The 17,608-nt window shown below is 52.7% G+C and overlaps 1 protein-coding gene across 2 annotated transcripts in view; it reads left to right on the top strand.

The window, feature by feature from the left end:
* Nucleotides 1-893: 893 nt before the first annotated feature.
* DNMT3A (DNA methyltransferase 3 alpha) overlaps nt 894-17,608 on the top strand; it is an 87,207-nt gene continuing 70,492 nt past the window's right edge. For both annotated transcript variants that reach the window (XM_038751400.1, XM_038751399.1), the window contains exons 1-2: nt 894-1,024; nt 9,641-9,745. In XM_038751400.1, coding sequence (XP_038607328.1) covers nt 962-1,024; nt 9,641-9,745 — 168 coding nt within the window. In that variant the 5' untranslated portion in view covers nt 894-961. The remainder of the gene's footprint in view (nt 1,025-9,640; nt 9,746-17,608) is intronic.

The following is a 17,608-nucleotide window of genomic DNA, read 5'->3' as shown; positions in this document are numbered from 1 at the left end:
CAGCGCTCAGAACAGTGCTTTGCACATAGTAAGCACTTAATAAATGCCATCATAAAGTAAAAGGAGTCAGGCGAGGGCCAGAGGTTGCCACCGGTGGAGAGGCAGTTCTGTGCCCTGGAACTTGCTGTGGCTGCCAGTCCAGGAGGGAAGGAGCAGAGCAGAGCCCGGTCTCTATTGCCACCAGCACCTTCACCCTCATGCCTCCCCTTCCTCCCCGGGGGTGGTGGGAGAAGTGTTCGTGCTGCTGTGACGGAGGGGTGGGAGGGAAGTAGAGCAGCATCCCCCTGCTCCTCTACTCATGCCACCCACTGCTGCCACTGTGACTTGCCTGAGAGTAGGAGGAGACAAGCGGTGCCAGTCACTGGTGCCATCAGCACCCTCCAGCCTCCCTTCTAACCACTGGGGACAGCAGTGACAGGAAGCGTGGGGGGCGATGGCGGAGAGTGAGGAAAATGAATACGTCACAGGCTCTTGGAGGATTCTGCCCCCAGCCTGGAGCTGGGGAAAAATCAGGTGAAACTCGGCGGGGCGGGGGGGTGGGACCAGGTGGGCAGAGGAGCGGAGCTTGCCCGTGGTGTTACGGGAGGGGTGGAGGTGCGGAAGACCTGAGAGGCGGAACCAGGAGAAGCGTGGAAGCAAGTGGGAGGAGCAGATCTGAGCGAGGAGGTGCAGGATGCCGGGGAGCTCAGACAGCCCTTGGACTTTGATGTGCCGCTGCTGATTCCTCTGCCTCTCCTCTGGCAGGTGGACCGCTTGAAGCCCAATCCCACGGACAGAGGGACAGCCGGCTGGACAGCTGGACGGCCAGAGGAGTCAGCACCCTGCCAGGGCTCCCCGCTGGGGTTTGTGGGGTTTTTTTTTAAGTTTTAACATTTTTTTCAAAAACAATCACAACAAAAAGCCGACCAGCTCAGCAGCCCAGCTCACCCTTGGCCTGCCTCCTGCCTCCCACCTGCCCGTGATGCCCTCCAGTGGTGCCATCGACAGCAGCTGCTCCATTCTGGAGAGGGACGAGGACCGCAAGGTGAGCAGATGCCTTGGGCTGCCTGTGCGGGGTAGGGGGTGGGGGGCAAGGGGATGAGGAAGGGGGCAGAAGAAGAGCTTGGGAGGTGAGGGACAGGCGGACGGGGCTGGGAGACAGTGGCTTCCCAAATGGTTCCCTTGGGATTGGCCTCAAGCCTAAAGGTAGGAGGAGGATTTGACAGAGCTTCCCTTCAGGGGATGCCCCCTTCTCTCTAACTTAGCTTCATCCCTGAGGTGGAGGGAAGTGTGGGGGACGGGGGGCCCAGGTCAGGGCATTGCATGCTCCACTCTTCTGGGTCTGAGTCCTCATCAGAAGCCCAGCCTTTCAGAACCCATCCTATTCCACTCTGAAGAAATGGCCCGAGTCTGCCCCAGAGATCCCCAAGTCCTCGCCCGCGGGTGATGAGAGCAGGCACCCAGAGCGCTGATGCTGATAAACATGGAGAACCCTCTGTATACACAAACAAAAACACATGGCTGGCACAAGATAAATAGATACACACACCCTCCCCTCCCCGCCACCACAAGCACACGCACAAGGCTAGAAGGCAGTTCAGAATGCACATAAAAGCACATCCAGTAGATTGATACAAACAAGTATCTGTGCGCCGAGACAAGCACCCAAATTGAGTGCCGTGGAGTGGACATGCTAGATGTACATTCATTCATTCAGTCGTATTTATTGAGCACTTGCTGGGTGCAGAGCACTGTACTAAGCGCTTGGGAATTACAAGTCGGCAACATATACAAGTTCCCATTCCCACACGGAGCATACTAGGGAACCACCGGACCCCACTGAGACTTGCAGTACAGAGAATTGGCATACCCACCCTCACCCGGATGAAGGGATTCTGAGAAGCAACTGCAGGGAGCCGTGCCGAGGGGAATGGGGACGTGCACACGTGCTCCTGTCTACATGCCTACACATCCTAGAGACAGCCCACCCCCCCCATCCATTCCCACCCACACCTGTAGAGACACACGTGTCTCCGAATGCATAGTCCATTGACATCGTCAGAAAAACTGAGTCATCCAAAGGCAAGAGGGGGAGAGAGGCATTCACGCACGCACACACACACAAACCTCCCCCCAAACCTCCCCACCCCACGCCCCCCTTCACCCAGGCAGGGAGCTCCTCACAGATATACAAAGACATTCAGAGATGCACACATACTCCTATGCAGGGATAGAGACTCATGTTTGTACTTGAAGAGACACAGACACGCAAACACTCAGGCAGGTCCCGGAAGGAAGAGGCTTCCGTTTGGCTCCTCAGGTGACCCGTTAGGGATACTCCTATCCCCTCACTCAGCCTGAAGTTTAGCAAGCCATTCAGGCAGAGATATCGGGTGAGGGTTTGGCTGCAGTGGACAGAGGCTGCTGATTTGTGTCCCATCAGGGAAGACCTTTTTCCAGCAGCCACCTTGAGCACCACTAGCAGAGGGGTGAGTCAGAAGGGGAGAAGTCAGTAAAGAGAATCCTTGGTGCAGACATAAAAAGCAAGGTGTTGGGGTGAGTGAGACCTCTCAGGAGGACAAAGCAGAGAAGCCAGGCCAGAGAAGTCAATGGGGACAGAGAGGACCCAGAAGGGACAGCCAGAGGGAGAAACAGGAGATGGTAGCAGCACCGAAAGAGGATATTAGGCAGAGGGATGGAAAAGATAGGGACCCGGTCTCTAGGCGACTTCTGGTGTGACGGTGCTGGCTGGACTCACAGGGGGAGACTGGTGTATCTGGGAATGTCAGTGCTGCCATTGTAGTTTTGCTAAGGGAGAGATAGGAAGGGGAGGAAAAGTAGGAAGAAGCTTCCTCCTTCATCCCGGATCTAGATTTACATGTCCTAAAGCCCTGCTGAGGTCCAGTGCCACTGGCAGGTGCACAAATGTTTCTCCCAGCACCGTGACATGCTGCACGGATCCAGACGGACCTGCACGGTTGGAAAGTCAGCCCCTAATTCTGCCACTGCGTTCTAGAAAATGTGCTAAGTGCTTTGGCAGAACTGAGTGGAGATCCATTTCTCCACCGCCCTGTCTCTTGACCAGCATTGTTGTGACCGGACAGCCCCAGTTGGAGGGAACAGTCACTAAATCTGGGGCTCTATCGCCCCTAGAACACCTAAGGTGGCAACTAATAGAGTCCCTCCTTTGGCCGGGATGTCGAGAAGGGATGCATGAACTTGAGTAGCATTGGCAGAGTTGAGCAACAAGAAAAAGGCAGAAGAAGCTCTTAGCTGCCTCCTTCTCCTCCTTCTCTTCCTCTTCAGGGGCAGTGGGAACCACTGTGGCAGTTGCTCTGGCCTGTCTTAGAGTTGTGCATCAATGGAAGACTCCAGTTAGGCCGGGTTCTGTGTTTTCAGCCGTTTCTGAAACTCCCTTTCACGCACAGGTTTTTGGGATGTCCGCAGGTCTTGGCAGGAGCCAGGGCTGCTCCTAGAGCCCCTGCTGCTTCCGCCTGGGTGGGTGGCATCACTGGCAGCAGCTCCTATCAGCTGGCCTGGCCTGTGGGCACAAATGGCAGCAGCATTGGTGGCCCGGCTCTGAGAGGGGGTGATCGGTTCTCCCGGGGGACTGGGTGGCAAAGGGGAGAAGGCAAGAGTGAGGGAACTGAAGAGAATGCAGGAAGGTGGAAAGAGAGACAGAGGAGAGACCAATAGGAAACAGCTCAGAATGAACTTCTAATGTATTTATTCTCGTCTTAATCTTTTTAAGTTGTTGTGCCTTGCTTGTGTGCCTACCAACCCCACCAACCCCCACCCTGCCTTATTCTCTAATTCTTAGATCATGAGCTCCCTGAGGGCCAGGGACCATTGCCCATTTTTAATCTGTGTACTTTTCTCCCAGACATTTAGTGCGGGTATCTTCACTTTGTAAGCGCCTAAAGACTTATTTAGTCTTTACAAACTTATTTAAAAGTTTGAGTTAAGGGAGGAGAAGAACTTGGAGGAGGGGAGAGAAGAAATGCGGGGAGTTTGGGGATTAGAGGTCATGCCTAAGAATGGGAATCTTCTCAATTGAGAAGATGGCAAAAACTCGGTGAGATGCAAGGAAGTGGTAGGATAGAGTGCAAGATCAGCCGTGAGCGGAGGAGCCTGCCTGGGTGGGGAGGAGGGAGATAGATTTCAGAGTTGTGGGAGTCGATTCTTCTTCCCCTCCCTTCTCCCAGAGGAGGGAAACAAGTCTGTAACCATGTGGTCTGAGCAAACACCCCCTTGGACAGTGGAAGGTGGGCCTCGATGGGGACAGGCAAAGAATATTACTGGTACGGGGCAATAGCTGGGCAGCCTCGGCCACGGATTTGGCTTCCCAGTGGCCCTGCATCTGCTAAGCAGTGCTGCTCCACTCCCCACCAGTGGTCATCTGAGCCATGGGGCAACTCATCCCTGCTTCCGGACCTAGGGCTGGAGGGGAGACTGTGGAAGAGGAATAGGGAGGGATACTCCTCTCCATGCCAAGTATGGGCCATAACTAGCACTTCCCAGGCTCCAACAGGGAAGCGGAGAAAAAACGATGCAAAGGAGAGAATTGAGCCCAAGGGTTTGCGGGCTGGAGTAGTCCGTTTCGTACAGGTCTCTATAGGACTGTACTGACCCCAGACAGGTGGATTTCTATTCTGTCCTTTGTCATCTTCTCCACGGCTTTCCCCCAGGAACCTGTACCAGGGTAACCCAGCCCTCAGCAGTCAGAAAGAGCTCCTTATTCTTATTCCTCTTGTGTTGTCCTCAGTGGCAGTGGAGAACAGCTGGTCACCAGCCTCTGGACAACATCTCTTCCTAGACTTAACAGTTATTGCCCCAGCCCTGCCTTCTCCCCTCTCCAAGTTCCCAGCTCCTCTCTTTGTTAGTCTCATTTTCCAGTCTTACTCATCCCTCACCAATCCCTTTTACACCAGAGAGGCCGATCCTGGGCAGTGCAAGCACAAAGAGAGGGAAAATTGTAATATGTTTCCTTTTTGTTCAGGGTCATATTTCAGTTTAGCATCCTGCTTCCAGCTATTTTAACAACAGTAATCATTATTGGCCCAGGCCCCGCTTGTGGTCCGCTATGGGCCCCACATCATTTTCTACTCTGTGTTTAGTCACTCACTCTCCATGTGTATTAGGGAAAGAGCCAGCTTCCTCGAGGGCCTCATGATGGATCTGTGACCAGAGTGGAAGAGGCAATTTTGCTATTAATTAGTGTCACCCGTAGTTCTTGAGCATCTACTGTGTACAGAGTACTCTATAAGGCACTTGAGGAATATGTAAAAAGATGAAGGATGAGATCTCTGCCCTTGAAGAGCTTTCAGTATAATGAGGGAGGCAGCAAGTGTAGCAGTTGTGAATCAGGACTGGAGGTGAGTAGTAGTAGTAGTAGTAGTAGTAGCGGTAGCAGCATTTATTGACCATCTACTTTCGTTCATTCATTCGATCGTATTTATTGAGCGCTTACTGTGTGCAAAGCACCCTACTAAGTGCTTGTTGTAGTGCACTATACTAGGCGCCTGGGAAAGACAGAATAATGAAGTGGCACTTTACTTGCCCACAGAGTGCAGAAACTCTAATGGAGGTGTCAAACATAAAAATGCTTACCTACACTAGGGAGGTCAACATAAATACATGGACCAGACCAATCAGTGTTATTTATTGAGTACTTCTATATGCAGACCACTGTACTAAGCACTTGGGAGAGTACAGTACAGCAGAATTAGCAGACATGTTCCCTGCCCGTAACGAGTGAGTGCTAAGGAGTGAGTAAATAAGTTCCTAAGTGCTAGAGTTGGTTGAGGCAATGATATGTTTCAGTGTGCTGAGAAATTAGTCTTGGAAAGTTGGTTGGGTAGGTGGGATTTCGGGAGGACTCTGAATGTTGGAAGAGCTGTGGTCTGTCTGCCCTGAAGAGAGAGGGAGTCCCAAAGCTAGGGAACAGAGTAGGTGAGAGGAAGTAGATGGGACAGGAAAGTCAAAGGTGAAGTACAGTTAAAAGGTTGGTGGCTTGGGTGGAGCGAAGCAGGCTGGGGAATAACAGTGAAGAGCAGATAGGTAAGGTGTGAAAAGCCAGCCTTGAAAACTATTGGGAGGAGTTTTTGTTCGACACAGGGAGCTGGCGGAGGGTTTTTGAGAGAAGACAGATGTAAGCTGAGCGGCTGGATAGACCCAGAGGGCATATAGAAACAGAGAGGGAAACAGAAGGAATGTCTCTCAGTTGCTAGGCTGACTGTCCCCTTCACCCACTACACACTCTTTCAAGTAGTATCCTGAGCCCAGTTCTTTAAAGGAGGAACTAAATAAAAGGGCAAGAACAAGGTTGAGCCAAGATCAGGCTTCACTGCCATGACTATGAGGCTACGACCCCAGGAAGCCATGCCTTCCCAGGCAGACCCGCAGAAGGTTGGCAGCTGCAGCCTGGACTGGGTTATGGGTGAAGGATGGGTCTGGAGTGGTGCCACAGGACTCTTGCAGAGAACTGAGATCTGGAAGGGTGCCTCCACTCACCCTGTCCCCTATATACTGCTCCTTCTCCTCCCTTAAAACTCCCAAGGCTGTTGCGGGGCTGGTAAGAGGTGCCTGAGAAGGTGGAGGGAGCTGCTCTTTCTGCCAACAAGGTGGAGCCTGGCACATATCCTGCTCTCTCTCCCTCACTCCCCCCTCCCTCGCTCCCCCCCCCCCCCCCCCCCCCCGTCTCCCTCCTTCTCTCCCTCAGGCTTAGCAAGCACAGAGTAGAGGAAGTGAGAGTAGGAGTGGTGGAGAAGCTGTGTGGGCTTAGGGAGAGACAGATCCTCAGCAAACTCTGGATTGTCCCTTGTCCCAGCCCAGGGAAATGAGACCCTGGATTCCGTCCTGGCTCTGCCATGGGTCCTCTAAGAAGCCACTGATTGATTGCTTCCCCTCATTGTACCATGATTTCTCTCCATAAGGAGGGGAAGAGTGCGTGGGGAGGGCCAGGGGAAGTGTGCCCGGCTGAAGACTCAGGCCTGAGAGACTAAGGATTCATCAGGCTGGATGTGCAGAGGGCTTGGAAGGATGCAAACGGGGCAGGGAGAGCTGAGCAGCTGCAGTCTGATTTGGGGAAACGGGCTCCCTGTCATTCCCTGGGAGTGACACCTCACATCAAGAGCTTGGGATGGCGGACGGGACGGAGGGACTGAGTCTGTTCCCACCTGAATATCTTTACCAGGAGATGATGGGAAGAGGTGGGCTGGGAGTCAGCAGAGGATCACTGGCTGCCCAGACTGCACAGCCGCCCGCTTTGCTTCCTCCTGTTGAGTCTCTTTAAGCCTCTGCTTCAAGTTGTCGCAGAAGAGTTTGGAGCAGCAGGCGCCGTGCCGAAGGCAGATTTGTCAACAGAGCAGGCCTCCTGCCCAACCCCAAGGCCCACCCCATTTGGCGCTGATGTGCCCTGTCCAAAGATGGGGCGCCCTGTCCTTGGCTGGGAGGGGCCAGGAGGTAGATGCGGCATCCCGAGGCATCCTGATTAAGCTGGCCCAGACCCCCTTTCCCAGGGAAAAGAGCGGCACTGAACGAGACTTCAAGCGGCTTCAAGGCTGTCCGTCACCTCGCCCCCTCCTACCTCACCTCCCTTCTCTCCTTCTCCAGCCCATCACGCATCCTCCGCTCCTCTGCCACTAACCTCCTCACTGTATCTCGCTCTCGCCCATCCCGCCGTCGACCCCCTGGCCCACGTCCTCCCCCTGGCCTGGAATGTCCTCCCTCCGCACATCCGCCAAGCTAGCTCGCTTCCTCCCTTCAAAGCCCTACTGAGAGCTCACCTCCTCCAGGAGGCCTTCCCAGACTGAGCCCCCCTTTTCCTCTCCTCCTCCCCATCCCCCCGCCCTACCTCCTTCCCCTCCCCACAGCACCTGTATATGTTTGTACAGATTTATTACTCTATTTATATTACTTGTACATATTTACTATTCTATTTATCTTGTTAATGATGTGCATCTAGCTTTATTTCTATTTATTCTGATGACTTGACACCTGTCCACATGTTTTGTTGCCTGTCTCCCTCTTCTAGACTGTGAGCCCGTTGTTGGGTAGGGACCGTCTCTGTATGTTGCCGACTTGTACTTCCCAAGTTCTTAGTACAGTGCTCAGCACACCGTAAGTGCTCAATAAATACGAATGAATGAATGAATGAATGAGACCACGATCGAACCAGCTTCTCTCAGGCCCAAGCTAGGGCCTGACTGCGAGTTGCCCCCAACAAACCTCATTAACACTCTCCAGGCCTCGGAGTTGCCTCAGAGTTGCAAACAGGGCTGCCCGCTGAAGTGAGAGGTTACTAACCGGCAGGGTCAGCTGGGGCTTTGGTTGGGGCCTGGATTGGGGAAGCCCCCTGGGAGACTCAGGAGCAGTGTCTGCCCCACTTGGGCCCACACTCCCTGCCCTACCCGGTGCGGTCAGGACAGCGGTTACGCTGGAGGTAAAGATGCTGAGTGGGCACTTTCAGGATGGCCACTTAACAGCCCTGGTGGCCTGAGGGTCCCCCCGCCAAATGTAGGTGTCTGGAGCTGCCACCCATTTCCTCCGCTTAAAGAGACTGTTAGCGAGAGCGTGGGAGGTCTGGAAGAGTTAATGAAGCTCCTGAATGTATCAGGATATCTTAGGCCCTGGCAGGATCTGGCTCATATTATTATTTGTTTGATTATTAGCTCATGGGCCCTCCCTTTGTAGGAATCCAGCCTCCCCCAGTGGAGTTAAAGAACCAGAGTCCAGGCAACATCGCCTTCCTCCCATCCCCCATCCCCTCCTCTCTGGTTCCTCCCGCCAGCCTGCTCGCCTGCCCAGCGCTTCTGGTTTGGCGTCATTCTTCCCAGCCGAGTCCCCGGGCCCTTGCTCAGCACCTCCACTCTCCCTCCCTCCCCAGCCCCTTGGGAGAGGTAGCGTGATTGGGCCGGCCCTTAGGGAGCAGGCTGCCTCCAGCAGACACGGACCCTCTGGGCATGCCTGCTCCCCCTTGAGCTGCCTTCTGCTCCCTCTCCTGCCCACTGCTGTCCTGGCACAGCAGTGCCTCAGGGGGACGGCGCCTGAGCCCGTGCGCATGCGTAAACATCCCTGCAGGCCGGGAGACACCACGGTTGCCAGGCAGCAGTGGGGAGGCTGGGGAGCTGGCGGCCACCGGGGACGTTATTACCACTGATGCTGAGCCAGAGGCAGGGCAGCCGGTGGTCGTGGCTGGAAAAGTCAAAGGCCTCAGAGACGGGCTATGGCCGGAGGCTACGGTGAGGGGAAGCTGGGTTTCTCAAGGCCCCGTCCCTGCATCGTTGAGCCTGTCTCTCAGCCTAGAAAAACAGGCCCAGCCCTGCCAGTGCCCTCTCAAATAGCAGACCCCCAGGCGCTTGGGCGCTTCTTCCGGGGATGGAGCTGCTGTGGGGTTCCTAGCCTGTAGTCCTGGGTCGGACGATCCTTGAGCGCACTAAGGGCGGTGGAGCCTTTTCCACCCAGAACTCCCAGCCCCTGTGGGCCCATTTGGTTTCAGGAATGAGAAGGCCCTGACTGCTCTTGGCTTGGGGTTGAGCAGGCTGCTTAGGATCCTTCTGTAGAGGGGCATGGGAAAGCACCTTCTTAACCCCTAGTGGATTGTGCCTGGGCTGTGGGAGTTAGGGAATCTCCCCCTGATGAACTCTGTTTGTGCCCCTAGGAGGAAGAGGAGCTGGAGGAGTCCCGTGGCAGGGAGGAGCGACAGGAGCCCGGCACACCCATGAGGAAGGTGGGGCGGCCTGGAAGGAAACGCAAGCATCCGTTGGTGAGTGTCCTGACTGACTCGGGTCACAAGGCCTGACAGCGGAACACGGGAATGTGGCCTGTGTGGAGGAGTGGCTTCTGGGCACAGTAGGGAAGGGAAGGGGGAAGAGAAGGAGAAAGAGAGACAGGTCCAATCAGAATTTGGTGGGAACTGGGATCTTCAAGGAAAAGGGAGGCCTACAACTAGAAGGGCAGAGACCAGATTTGGGAGATGAGGGCGGAGACCAATCGGCCGATCAATCAATCATGTGTATTGCGCTCTTACTGTTTGCAAAACACTGTACTAAGCCCTTAGGAGAATACAGTGAAATAGAGTTGGTAGATACGTTCCCTGCTCACAGTGAATTTACCGTCTAGACGGGGAGACAGACATTAGTAGAGAGGCAGCTTGGCCTAGTGGATAGAGCATGGGCCCGGAAGTTAGAAGGACCTGGGTTCTAATCCCGGCTGTGCCAGTTGTCTGCTGTGTGACCTTGGGCAAGTCACTTATCTTCTCTGTGCCTCAGTTCCCTCATCTGTAAAGTGGGGATTAAGACTGTGAGCCCTTTGTGGGGCAGGGACTGTGTCCAATCCAATTATCTTGTATCTACCCCGGCTCTTAGTACAGTGCCTGGAACGTAGTTAAGCACTTGACAAATATCATCGTATTAAGTGTTTTAAAAATGCCACAATAACTATTAGCATTATTATTATTATAATAAATAAATGATGTATTCATAAGTGCTGTGGGGCTGAGGGAGAGGTTAATAAAGGGTGCAAATCCATGTGCAAGGGTGACAGAGAAGGGAGTGGGAGAAGAGGAAATGAAGACCTAGCCAGAGAAGGCCTCTTGGAAGAGGTGTGCCTTCAATAAGGCTTTGAAGACAGAGAGAGTAATCTTCCGTCTGATGTGAAGAGGGAGGGTGTTCCAGGCCAGAGGCCAGGACATGGCTGAGAGGTTGGTGGTGAGATAGGCGAGATCTAGGTACACTGAGTGACCAGAAGAAAGGGGTGAGGCAGGCGACCTAACATACACCCATCAGGGCTGGGTGTCTCCTAGGGGAGTTACTGGCAGTCAGCCAAGCAGATGAGCAAAGAGGATGCCTTCTGGAGCTGTCTCCCTTCCCCAAGCCCTAGTCCTCTGCCCAGAGGGTATGAGTGGGACTGAACTCTTCCCAGAGCTGACTGAAGGAAGCTCCCAGAGTAGGAGAGGGGGATTTGGGGGACCTGAGGAGTGGCTGAGGTAACTCTGAGTACACTAGGGGGTGCTGAGGCAGCAGAGGCGCCTGCTCTCTCCCCCGAGGACAGGATCTCCCAAAACTCTGCCTCCCGGACTCGGAGGCTTAGGTTGTTTTTCATCCTATCTCTTTCCAGTAAAGCAGCATTAGGGTGCCTTGCCTTTGGCCTGGAGAATGGTCAGGCTCCCTCCATCCCAGTGGGATTGGCAGCTGCCCTGGGCTGATTTTGGCTCTGTTCCCCTTCCCGGCCCCTCAATCCCAGTCCTGAACTTACCCCAGCCCCAAGGTCCTTGTGGGAGTGATGATGGGGGGTGCTTAGCCTCAGGATTTGGTTATGTTCTCAACAAATGCCCTGGGAAAGCCTCCCCCCATCTGATCTTCATCTCCATTGGTTCTGGGACGACTTCAGGTCACTGTCAGTTGGGTGGCCGGAAGGGATTTCTGCAGGAGGTGAGTTGCCACTGCAGCGGTACCTGAAACCAATGTTGTTCTGGGTGTTGTTGCACTGCGGTTGGGGTTGGGGAGCATAGGGCCGCCCCAGGATGAGGGGCATGCTGGAAGGAGGGTTCCACTGGGCCACTGCAATCATTCCTTCTCGGGGCCTGGCCCTTAGAGGTTGATCAGACTCGGGTTGCAGAGACAGCTGCAACCTTCCTCCTTATAGCTTTTGTCTGTTTAACCGAACGAATCTGGGGAGTCTTAGAGAGCGTGTGAGGCAGAGCCAAAAACTAACAGAGGATTTGGACCAGAGTCCTGTTGAGGCCTTGGCCTGGCAGGTCGGGGAAGCCAAGATGTGTTGCCTGGAGGCACATGAACTGTGCTGAGATACAGAGTCATTGGGTAAGGATGTACAAAGTGGGCAATTCAGAGGTAGGACCATGGGGACACCTTGGGGTGGGGACATGTCTTTGGGCACCAGAAGTCAGATCACTGCCAAGGCTTGGGCCTACCTCCCCTGCATCCCACTGTTTTTCCAGTGTAGTTCCCTCGTCCAGAGGTCCATACCCTCGTTTCAAGGAAAATAAATCCCAGACTTCTGCCTTAGAGGCCTGGGACATGCACACTACTGTGATTTCCAGTGAGCATGCTGTAAGCCCCTCTCCCCTATGTTAGGAAAAACAATAATAATAATAGTTGTATGTGACAAGTGCATATTATGTGTCAAGCACTGAACTAAACACAGGAATAGAGACAAGACAATCAGGGCAGACACAGTCCCTGCCCTACACAGGGATTACAGTCTAAGCAGGAGGGAGAAGAGGTATTTAATCTCCATTTTATCAATGAGGAACCTGAAGGATAGGGAAAGTTAGGTGAATTGCCCAAGTCCACGCGGTGGACAAAATGATGGAGTCGGAATTAAAACCCAGGTCTTCTGACTCACAGTCCCATGCTCTTTCCACTAGGCCATGCAGTAGCATTGCACAGTGAAGGGAATTATCTCTGACTTGGACCCTTGACCCAGATCCCTCGGCATATTTGTTTTGCCCCTTTCAGGAGCTAGAGAGGGGAGGGGAGATGGAAAGACATTCACTTCCTTCTGTCACCAGTCTATCCCTTGAGCTAGGAATTGGGGAGAGAAAATTCCAGGATGAGGACCCAATAAAGAAAGTGTTCTGAGGGAAAGGTTACCCTGTTAGGGGGAAGTGTTGTGACTAGGAAGTTTTGCAACATCCCCAATGAAGCAGAAATGGAAATTCGCTGGGGATTAGTGGGGTTGGGAATGGCCTTTTTCAGTGACCAAGTCTGCATGGAGGAAACATAATGGCAGAGAGAGATAATTGCATGAATCTGTTTCGGTGTTAGAGATGTAAATTCCTGACTTGTTATCCAGCCAACTATGGGGGATTCACTACTAGTGCTTTTTATCGTAATTAACTATGGGAGTTGCCAGGCTCTCAGAGACTGATGAGATTCGGAGTTGAAATCAGAAAGGGGAGACTGCATTGGCTCATCTAACTGTTGCCATGAATGCCTTTTATCTGGATGTGCTAGTATCACCTCTTCAGCCTAGCAGGTGATGATACAGTGGCTTTGTGCCCATCCTCTCACTCCCACCCCCAGCCTCATCTCCCACTCCAAATTCAGTATCTGGAAATAGTCGGTATGGGAAAGATAAAAGGAGATGTCTCACCTGGAAAGAGTGATGCAAATCCAAGAATTTAATGAATGAAGGCTTTGGCCTGGGGGGCCAAATGGTTAGGTCCTCAAAATGTCTCGGCTTCCAACTGATCCAAGTTGTTCATATTCTCCCACCCTCTGGCAGCAGAGAGACCCATTGAATCCAATTAGGATGTTGGGAGAGGAGCCGGATTAGAGTTAGGAAGCTAACCTTGCCCTGGGGCCCAGATGTTGCCCCTACATGTCCCTCCTCCACAGGGAGCCTCTCACTGCAGCTTTGTGAGGAAACAGGGCTGCTGGGTGTAGAGGAAGCGGAGAATCTTCTCAGCCACAGTGGCGGGCAGAGCGTTGCCAGCTAGAGGAGTGCTGCAGCAGACCCTTAAGGTTTGTGGCCAAAGCCAGTTCCCGATGGCTGCCTGCATTGCTTGGCCTGGAATGGAGGCTGGATCCAGCGCTAGACAGAGCTAATCCCAAAAACCCTGGCTTACCAAGACCAGCTTCCTCACATCTTCTGCTCTCTGGATCTAGACTGAGGTTAGAGCTAGAGTAGACACCCTGAAATCGATTTTAGTGGTGGTGGTTGGGATGACGATGATGATGCTACTGCTGATGGTCCTGCTTTAAGGTATCACTGACCACCTCTTGGCCATAACCAGTTCTCTCTTGCCTGTTCTTGTGCTGATGGAACACTTTGGGGAAATTAATCCGGTTTGATTTGTCACCTTGGGTCCAATCATGGGTTTTGGGAGTCGAAACCAGGGTTTGGAGGGACTCATTTCCTCAAACAGACGGGGATGGGTTTTTCACATCATTTTTTTTCTATTATGTGCGCAAGGGCTCTGTATCAATGAGATAAGTTCACCGAGAGTGCAGAGTGGGGAAAATTTGAGGTCCCACTGAACGGGGCAGGAGAGCAGAAGAGCATGACATTGCTTACCAGAAGGCAGACAACTGGTGAAGAAGCAGGGTAGAACACGGCCCAGGGAGTCAGAAGGACCTGGGTACTAAACCCAGCTTCACCACTTGTCTGATGTGTGACCTTGGGCAAGTCAGTTCACTTCTCTGTGCCTCAGTTACCTCACCTGTAAAATGGGGATGGAGACTGTGAACCACATAGGGGACGTGGATTGTATCCAACCTGATTAGCTTGTATTTACCCCAGCATTTAGTACAGTGCCTGGCTCACAGTAAGCGCTTAACAAAGGCCATAAAAAAAAAACAGCAGGGGAGAAGCCCGGGAACTACAGAAAGGTCGGCGAGGGCCCACAGACAAGTAGAGTGAAGGAGAATGGTCCTGAAGGTTGCTGGCTGGCTGGAGAAGGAAGATGAGAGAAATAATAATGATGGCATTTGTTAAGCACTTACTATATGCAAAGCACTGTTCTAAGCACTGGGGAGTTTACAAGGTGATCAGGTTGTCCCACGGGGGGCTCACAGTTTTAATCCCCATTTTACAGATGAGGTGACTGAGGCCCAGAGAAGTTAATTGACTTGCCCAAAGTCACACAGAGAGAAAGGAATGTGAGTCTCCTGAAGAAGCCTCAATCCACAGCTTCTTCAGAGTGAGTTCTGTCAGGCTAATGAGTTCGGCCCTGTCAGTAGAGCAGAGGGAGCAGCAGTCTCCTCACAGTGGGAAGGATGGGGGATGGAGGGAGGGGGTCCCAGATTCTGAATGACAGACTAAAAGACGCAGTGGCAGGAGGCAATGCCAACACTGAGTGGGAAACAAAGGCAGGGAAATAGGGAGGGGTGGAGGAGTGAGGGACAGGAGATGTGAGTGAGGAGCTCAGTGGTAGCACAGTAGCAGCGTGCTTGCCAGGGAAACACTACGTGCCTGCCAGTGAAGCTCTAGGTATCCCCATTGGTCTATCCCAGTGGAGAATGAGTGTGAGTGACTCTGAAACCCTAAAGCACAGGCCCCAAACCCAATTCAGAGATTCTCAGAACTTGGAAGCCGGGTCATTTTCGGATCCAGCCAGGAGAGGTGTTCATGTTGAGGGCATAATTATCCCAAAAGGTGAATTTGGGCCTCCAGGATTAGTACCATGGGCCCTAGGGCGGCTGCCCTTGGTGAGTGGCTGGAGGGGCCCTGGTATCAGGGCCAGGTATTCCATTGCACGTCTCCAATAACATTAGGGTTCAGTGGAAGGGGAGGAGATGCCAGGGAAGACAGAGGCTTCAGCCAGGCAGAGTCACTCCAGAGAGAAAGCCGTAACATTAAGGCCAGAGCCTCACAGTGTGTGTGTAGCCTAGGGTGGAAGGGCTTTGGAAAGCAGAGAAATAAGCAAGACCCCAGATGGGAAAGAAAGGAAGTCAACAGCCAACTCATCCCATGAAGAGTGGCGTGCACAGGCTGGGGCAAACCATCACAAGTGTCAGGCAATTGCATTTATTGAGCACTTGCTGTGTAGAGAGTACTATGCTAAGCATTTGGGAGAGTTCAGTACGGTAGACTGTCCCCAGAACTTCCTGCACAGAAAACTTCTGTGGACTGGAGCTGGGGTAAATGAAGAGAAGGGAAAGGTTACTGGGCAAAGATGGGTTCAGAGCCCAGGCCCCAGGGGACAGAGCTGTGGATAAAGTTGTGACTGAATCCAAGAGAATAGATTTACTAGGAAGGGTCAAAGATGCTGAGCGGGTGTCCCCCAGTAGAGCCGAGAGAAGTTGTATGAGGAGGGAAGGGGGATGAGAAAACCTGGCCCAGTTGTCTGACAGATGTGAACAGAAAGGGGAGTGAATCGAGATCCATGGAAAACAGGTAGAAAGGAAGAAGGAAGGGATAAACTCTGAAAACAAAATCTTTCACTCTGAAGAGGGAGAGGTAGCACCAAGACTGGGGAAGAAAGAAGCTGTAGACTTCTTGCTGCTCCTTAGGAGACTCAGGGACCCAGGATGAGAGGCCAGAAACAGAATTCTCTAGAGACTTGAGACGGAGTCAGGGCAACCAGAAATGCGAACCTGGGCTCTATGGATGAATGATGATGATAATAATACCAATGCTGACAATGGCAGTTATTAAGCATTTACTGTGTGCTCAGCAGTGGGGTAGGTTCAAGGCTATTAGATCGAACACAATTCTTGTTTTATACAAGAAGTGCACAATCCTTCTTATCCCCTTTGGACAGATGAAGAAACTGAGGCCCAGAGATGTTATGTGACTTGCGTAAGGTCACAATAGTAGGTCAGTGGAAGAGCTAGGACTCAAACCCAGGTCTTTTGTCTCCCAATCCCTTGCTAGTGCAGGAGGGAGACCTCAGTGGGGAATGCAAAATGTTGGATGGCATGAACCATATCCAAGTGGCTGAGGAGGGGGTAAGAAAAAACAGAAAACCTTTCTGAGCTGTCTGATGGTTGTTGGATGGTGTAGAAGCTGTGTCTTTGTGTCCTGCTGGTCCTAGAGACAAAGGGATGGGGGTGGAAGGAGGGAGATAAGGGGCCTTCAAGAGTCGGGGAAGGGTGGAGGGTTTCAGACAACGGGCGGCAAGAATTGGTTCTCGTCAGTCATCGAAGGCTGAGGTGACCCGTGCTCCTTGCCCTTCCTTATCCAGCGACTCTCCAGGCAAGTCGAGGGAAAGTTCCCTGTGATCTTTGGGAGTGCCAAATCTCCTCTGGTCCCCAGCCATCTCGTTTACCATTGGCTCTGAGGCTTGCTTCCCATTTTACCAAGCACCACCTCTTTCCTAGGGGCAGACCCATGAGGATTGGCCCCAGCTTGGGGATAGGAGGGAAGTGGCTCTGAAGCTCCAGGCTTCTCTTTCCTATTACTTGGAGGGAGCAAACTGAGGTCACCCGTTGCTAAGAATAACCCAAAGAGGGAGGGGGAAGGAGGGAGCCCAGGAGTGCGGGCCAAGCTGTGCTGCAGCCAAGAGCCTCTTATTCCATGGAGGAGTCAGCAAGTGCTAGGCGCTCATCTGCCCAGAAGGCTACACTTCTTGTCTCCCAGGGACACCACCGCCTGCCGCGTCGCTGCTTGTTTCCCTTAACTTTTCTGTGACAACATTTTCCCAAAGGGAGGGGATAGACTCATGCTCTCCAGAATAGAAGTGGGACAGCATGCCACTACCCCAGTGATTAGTACAGTGTCTGGCTCATAGTACATACTGAACAAATGCCACAATTATCATTATTATTATTATTATTCCACACTTCAAGCCCTTGTTATAAATCTTTGGGGATCCCCCTGGCATATAACAGGCACAGTGGCCTGCAAAAATCACAGAGAATTTTAACAGATTTGTTTTATTGCATCAGTCCTGTTTCCGGGTTTGGCTTCAACACAAAGGAGCGGAGTGGTAGCTTGAATTTGTAGCAGTTGATGAACCCAGTTTGCCTTGAGATCGCTAGGTTGGGCTCCTGGGGACAAGGCAGCAGGTCTGTGGTGCAGCTGCCTCTTGTGTGCATCCTGATTGGCCTAAGGATACATAGGATTGACAGCTGAAGTTTGGGAGTGCTGATGTCCTTGCCCTTCCCATTATCCCTGTTGCCTGCGGTCCAGTGGGGCTCTGACTCCTGGGCCCGTGCTCTTT

The sequence above is a fragment of the Tachyglossus aculeatus genome, chromosome 9 (assembly GCF_015852505.1).
Source record: "Tachyglossus aculeatus isolate mTacAcu1 chromosome 9, mTacAcu1.pri, whole genome shotgun sequence".
In the NCBI taxonomy this organism is placed as follows: domain Eukaryota; kingdom Metazoa; phylum Chordata; class Mammalia; order Monotremata; family Tachyglossidae; genus Tachyglossus; species Tachyglossus aculeatus.
The sequence above is the reverse complement of the archived record's forward strand: the minus strand, read 5'-3'. Positions and strand labels throughout refer to the sequence as shown.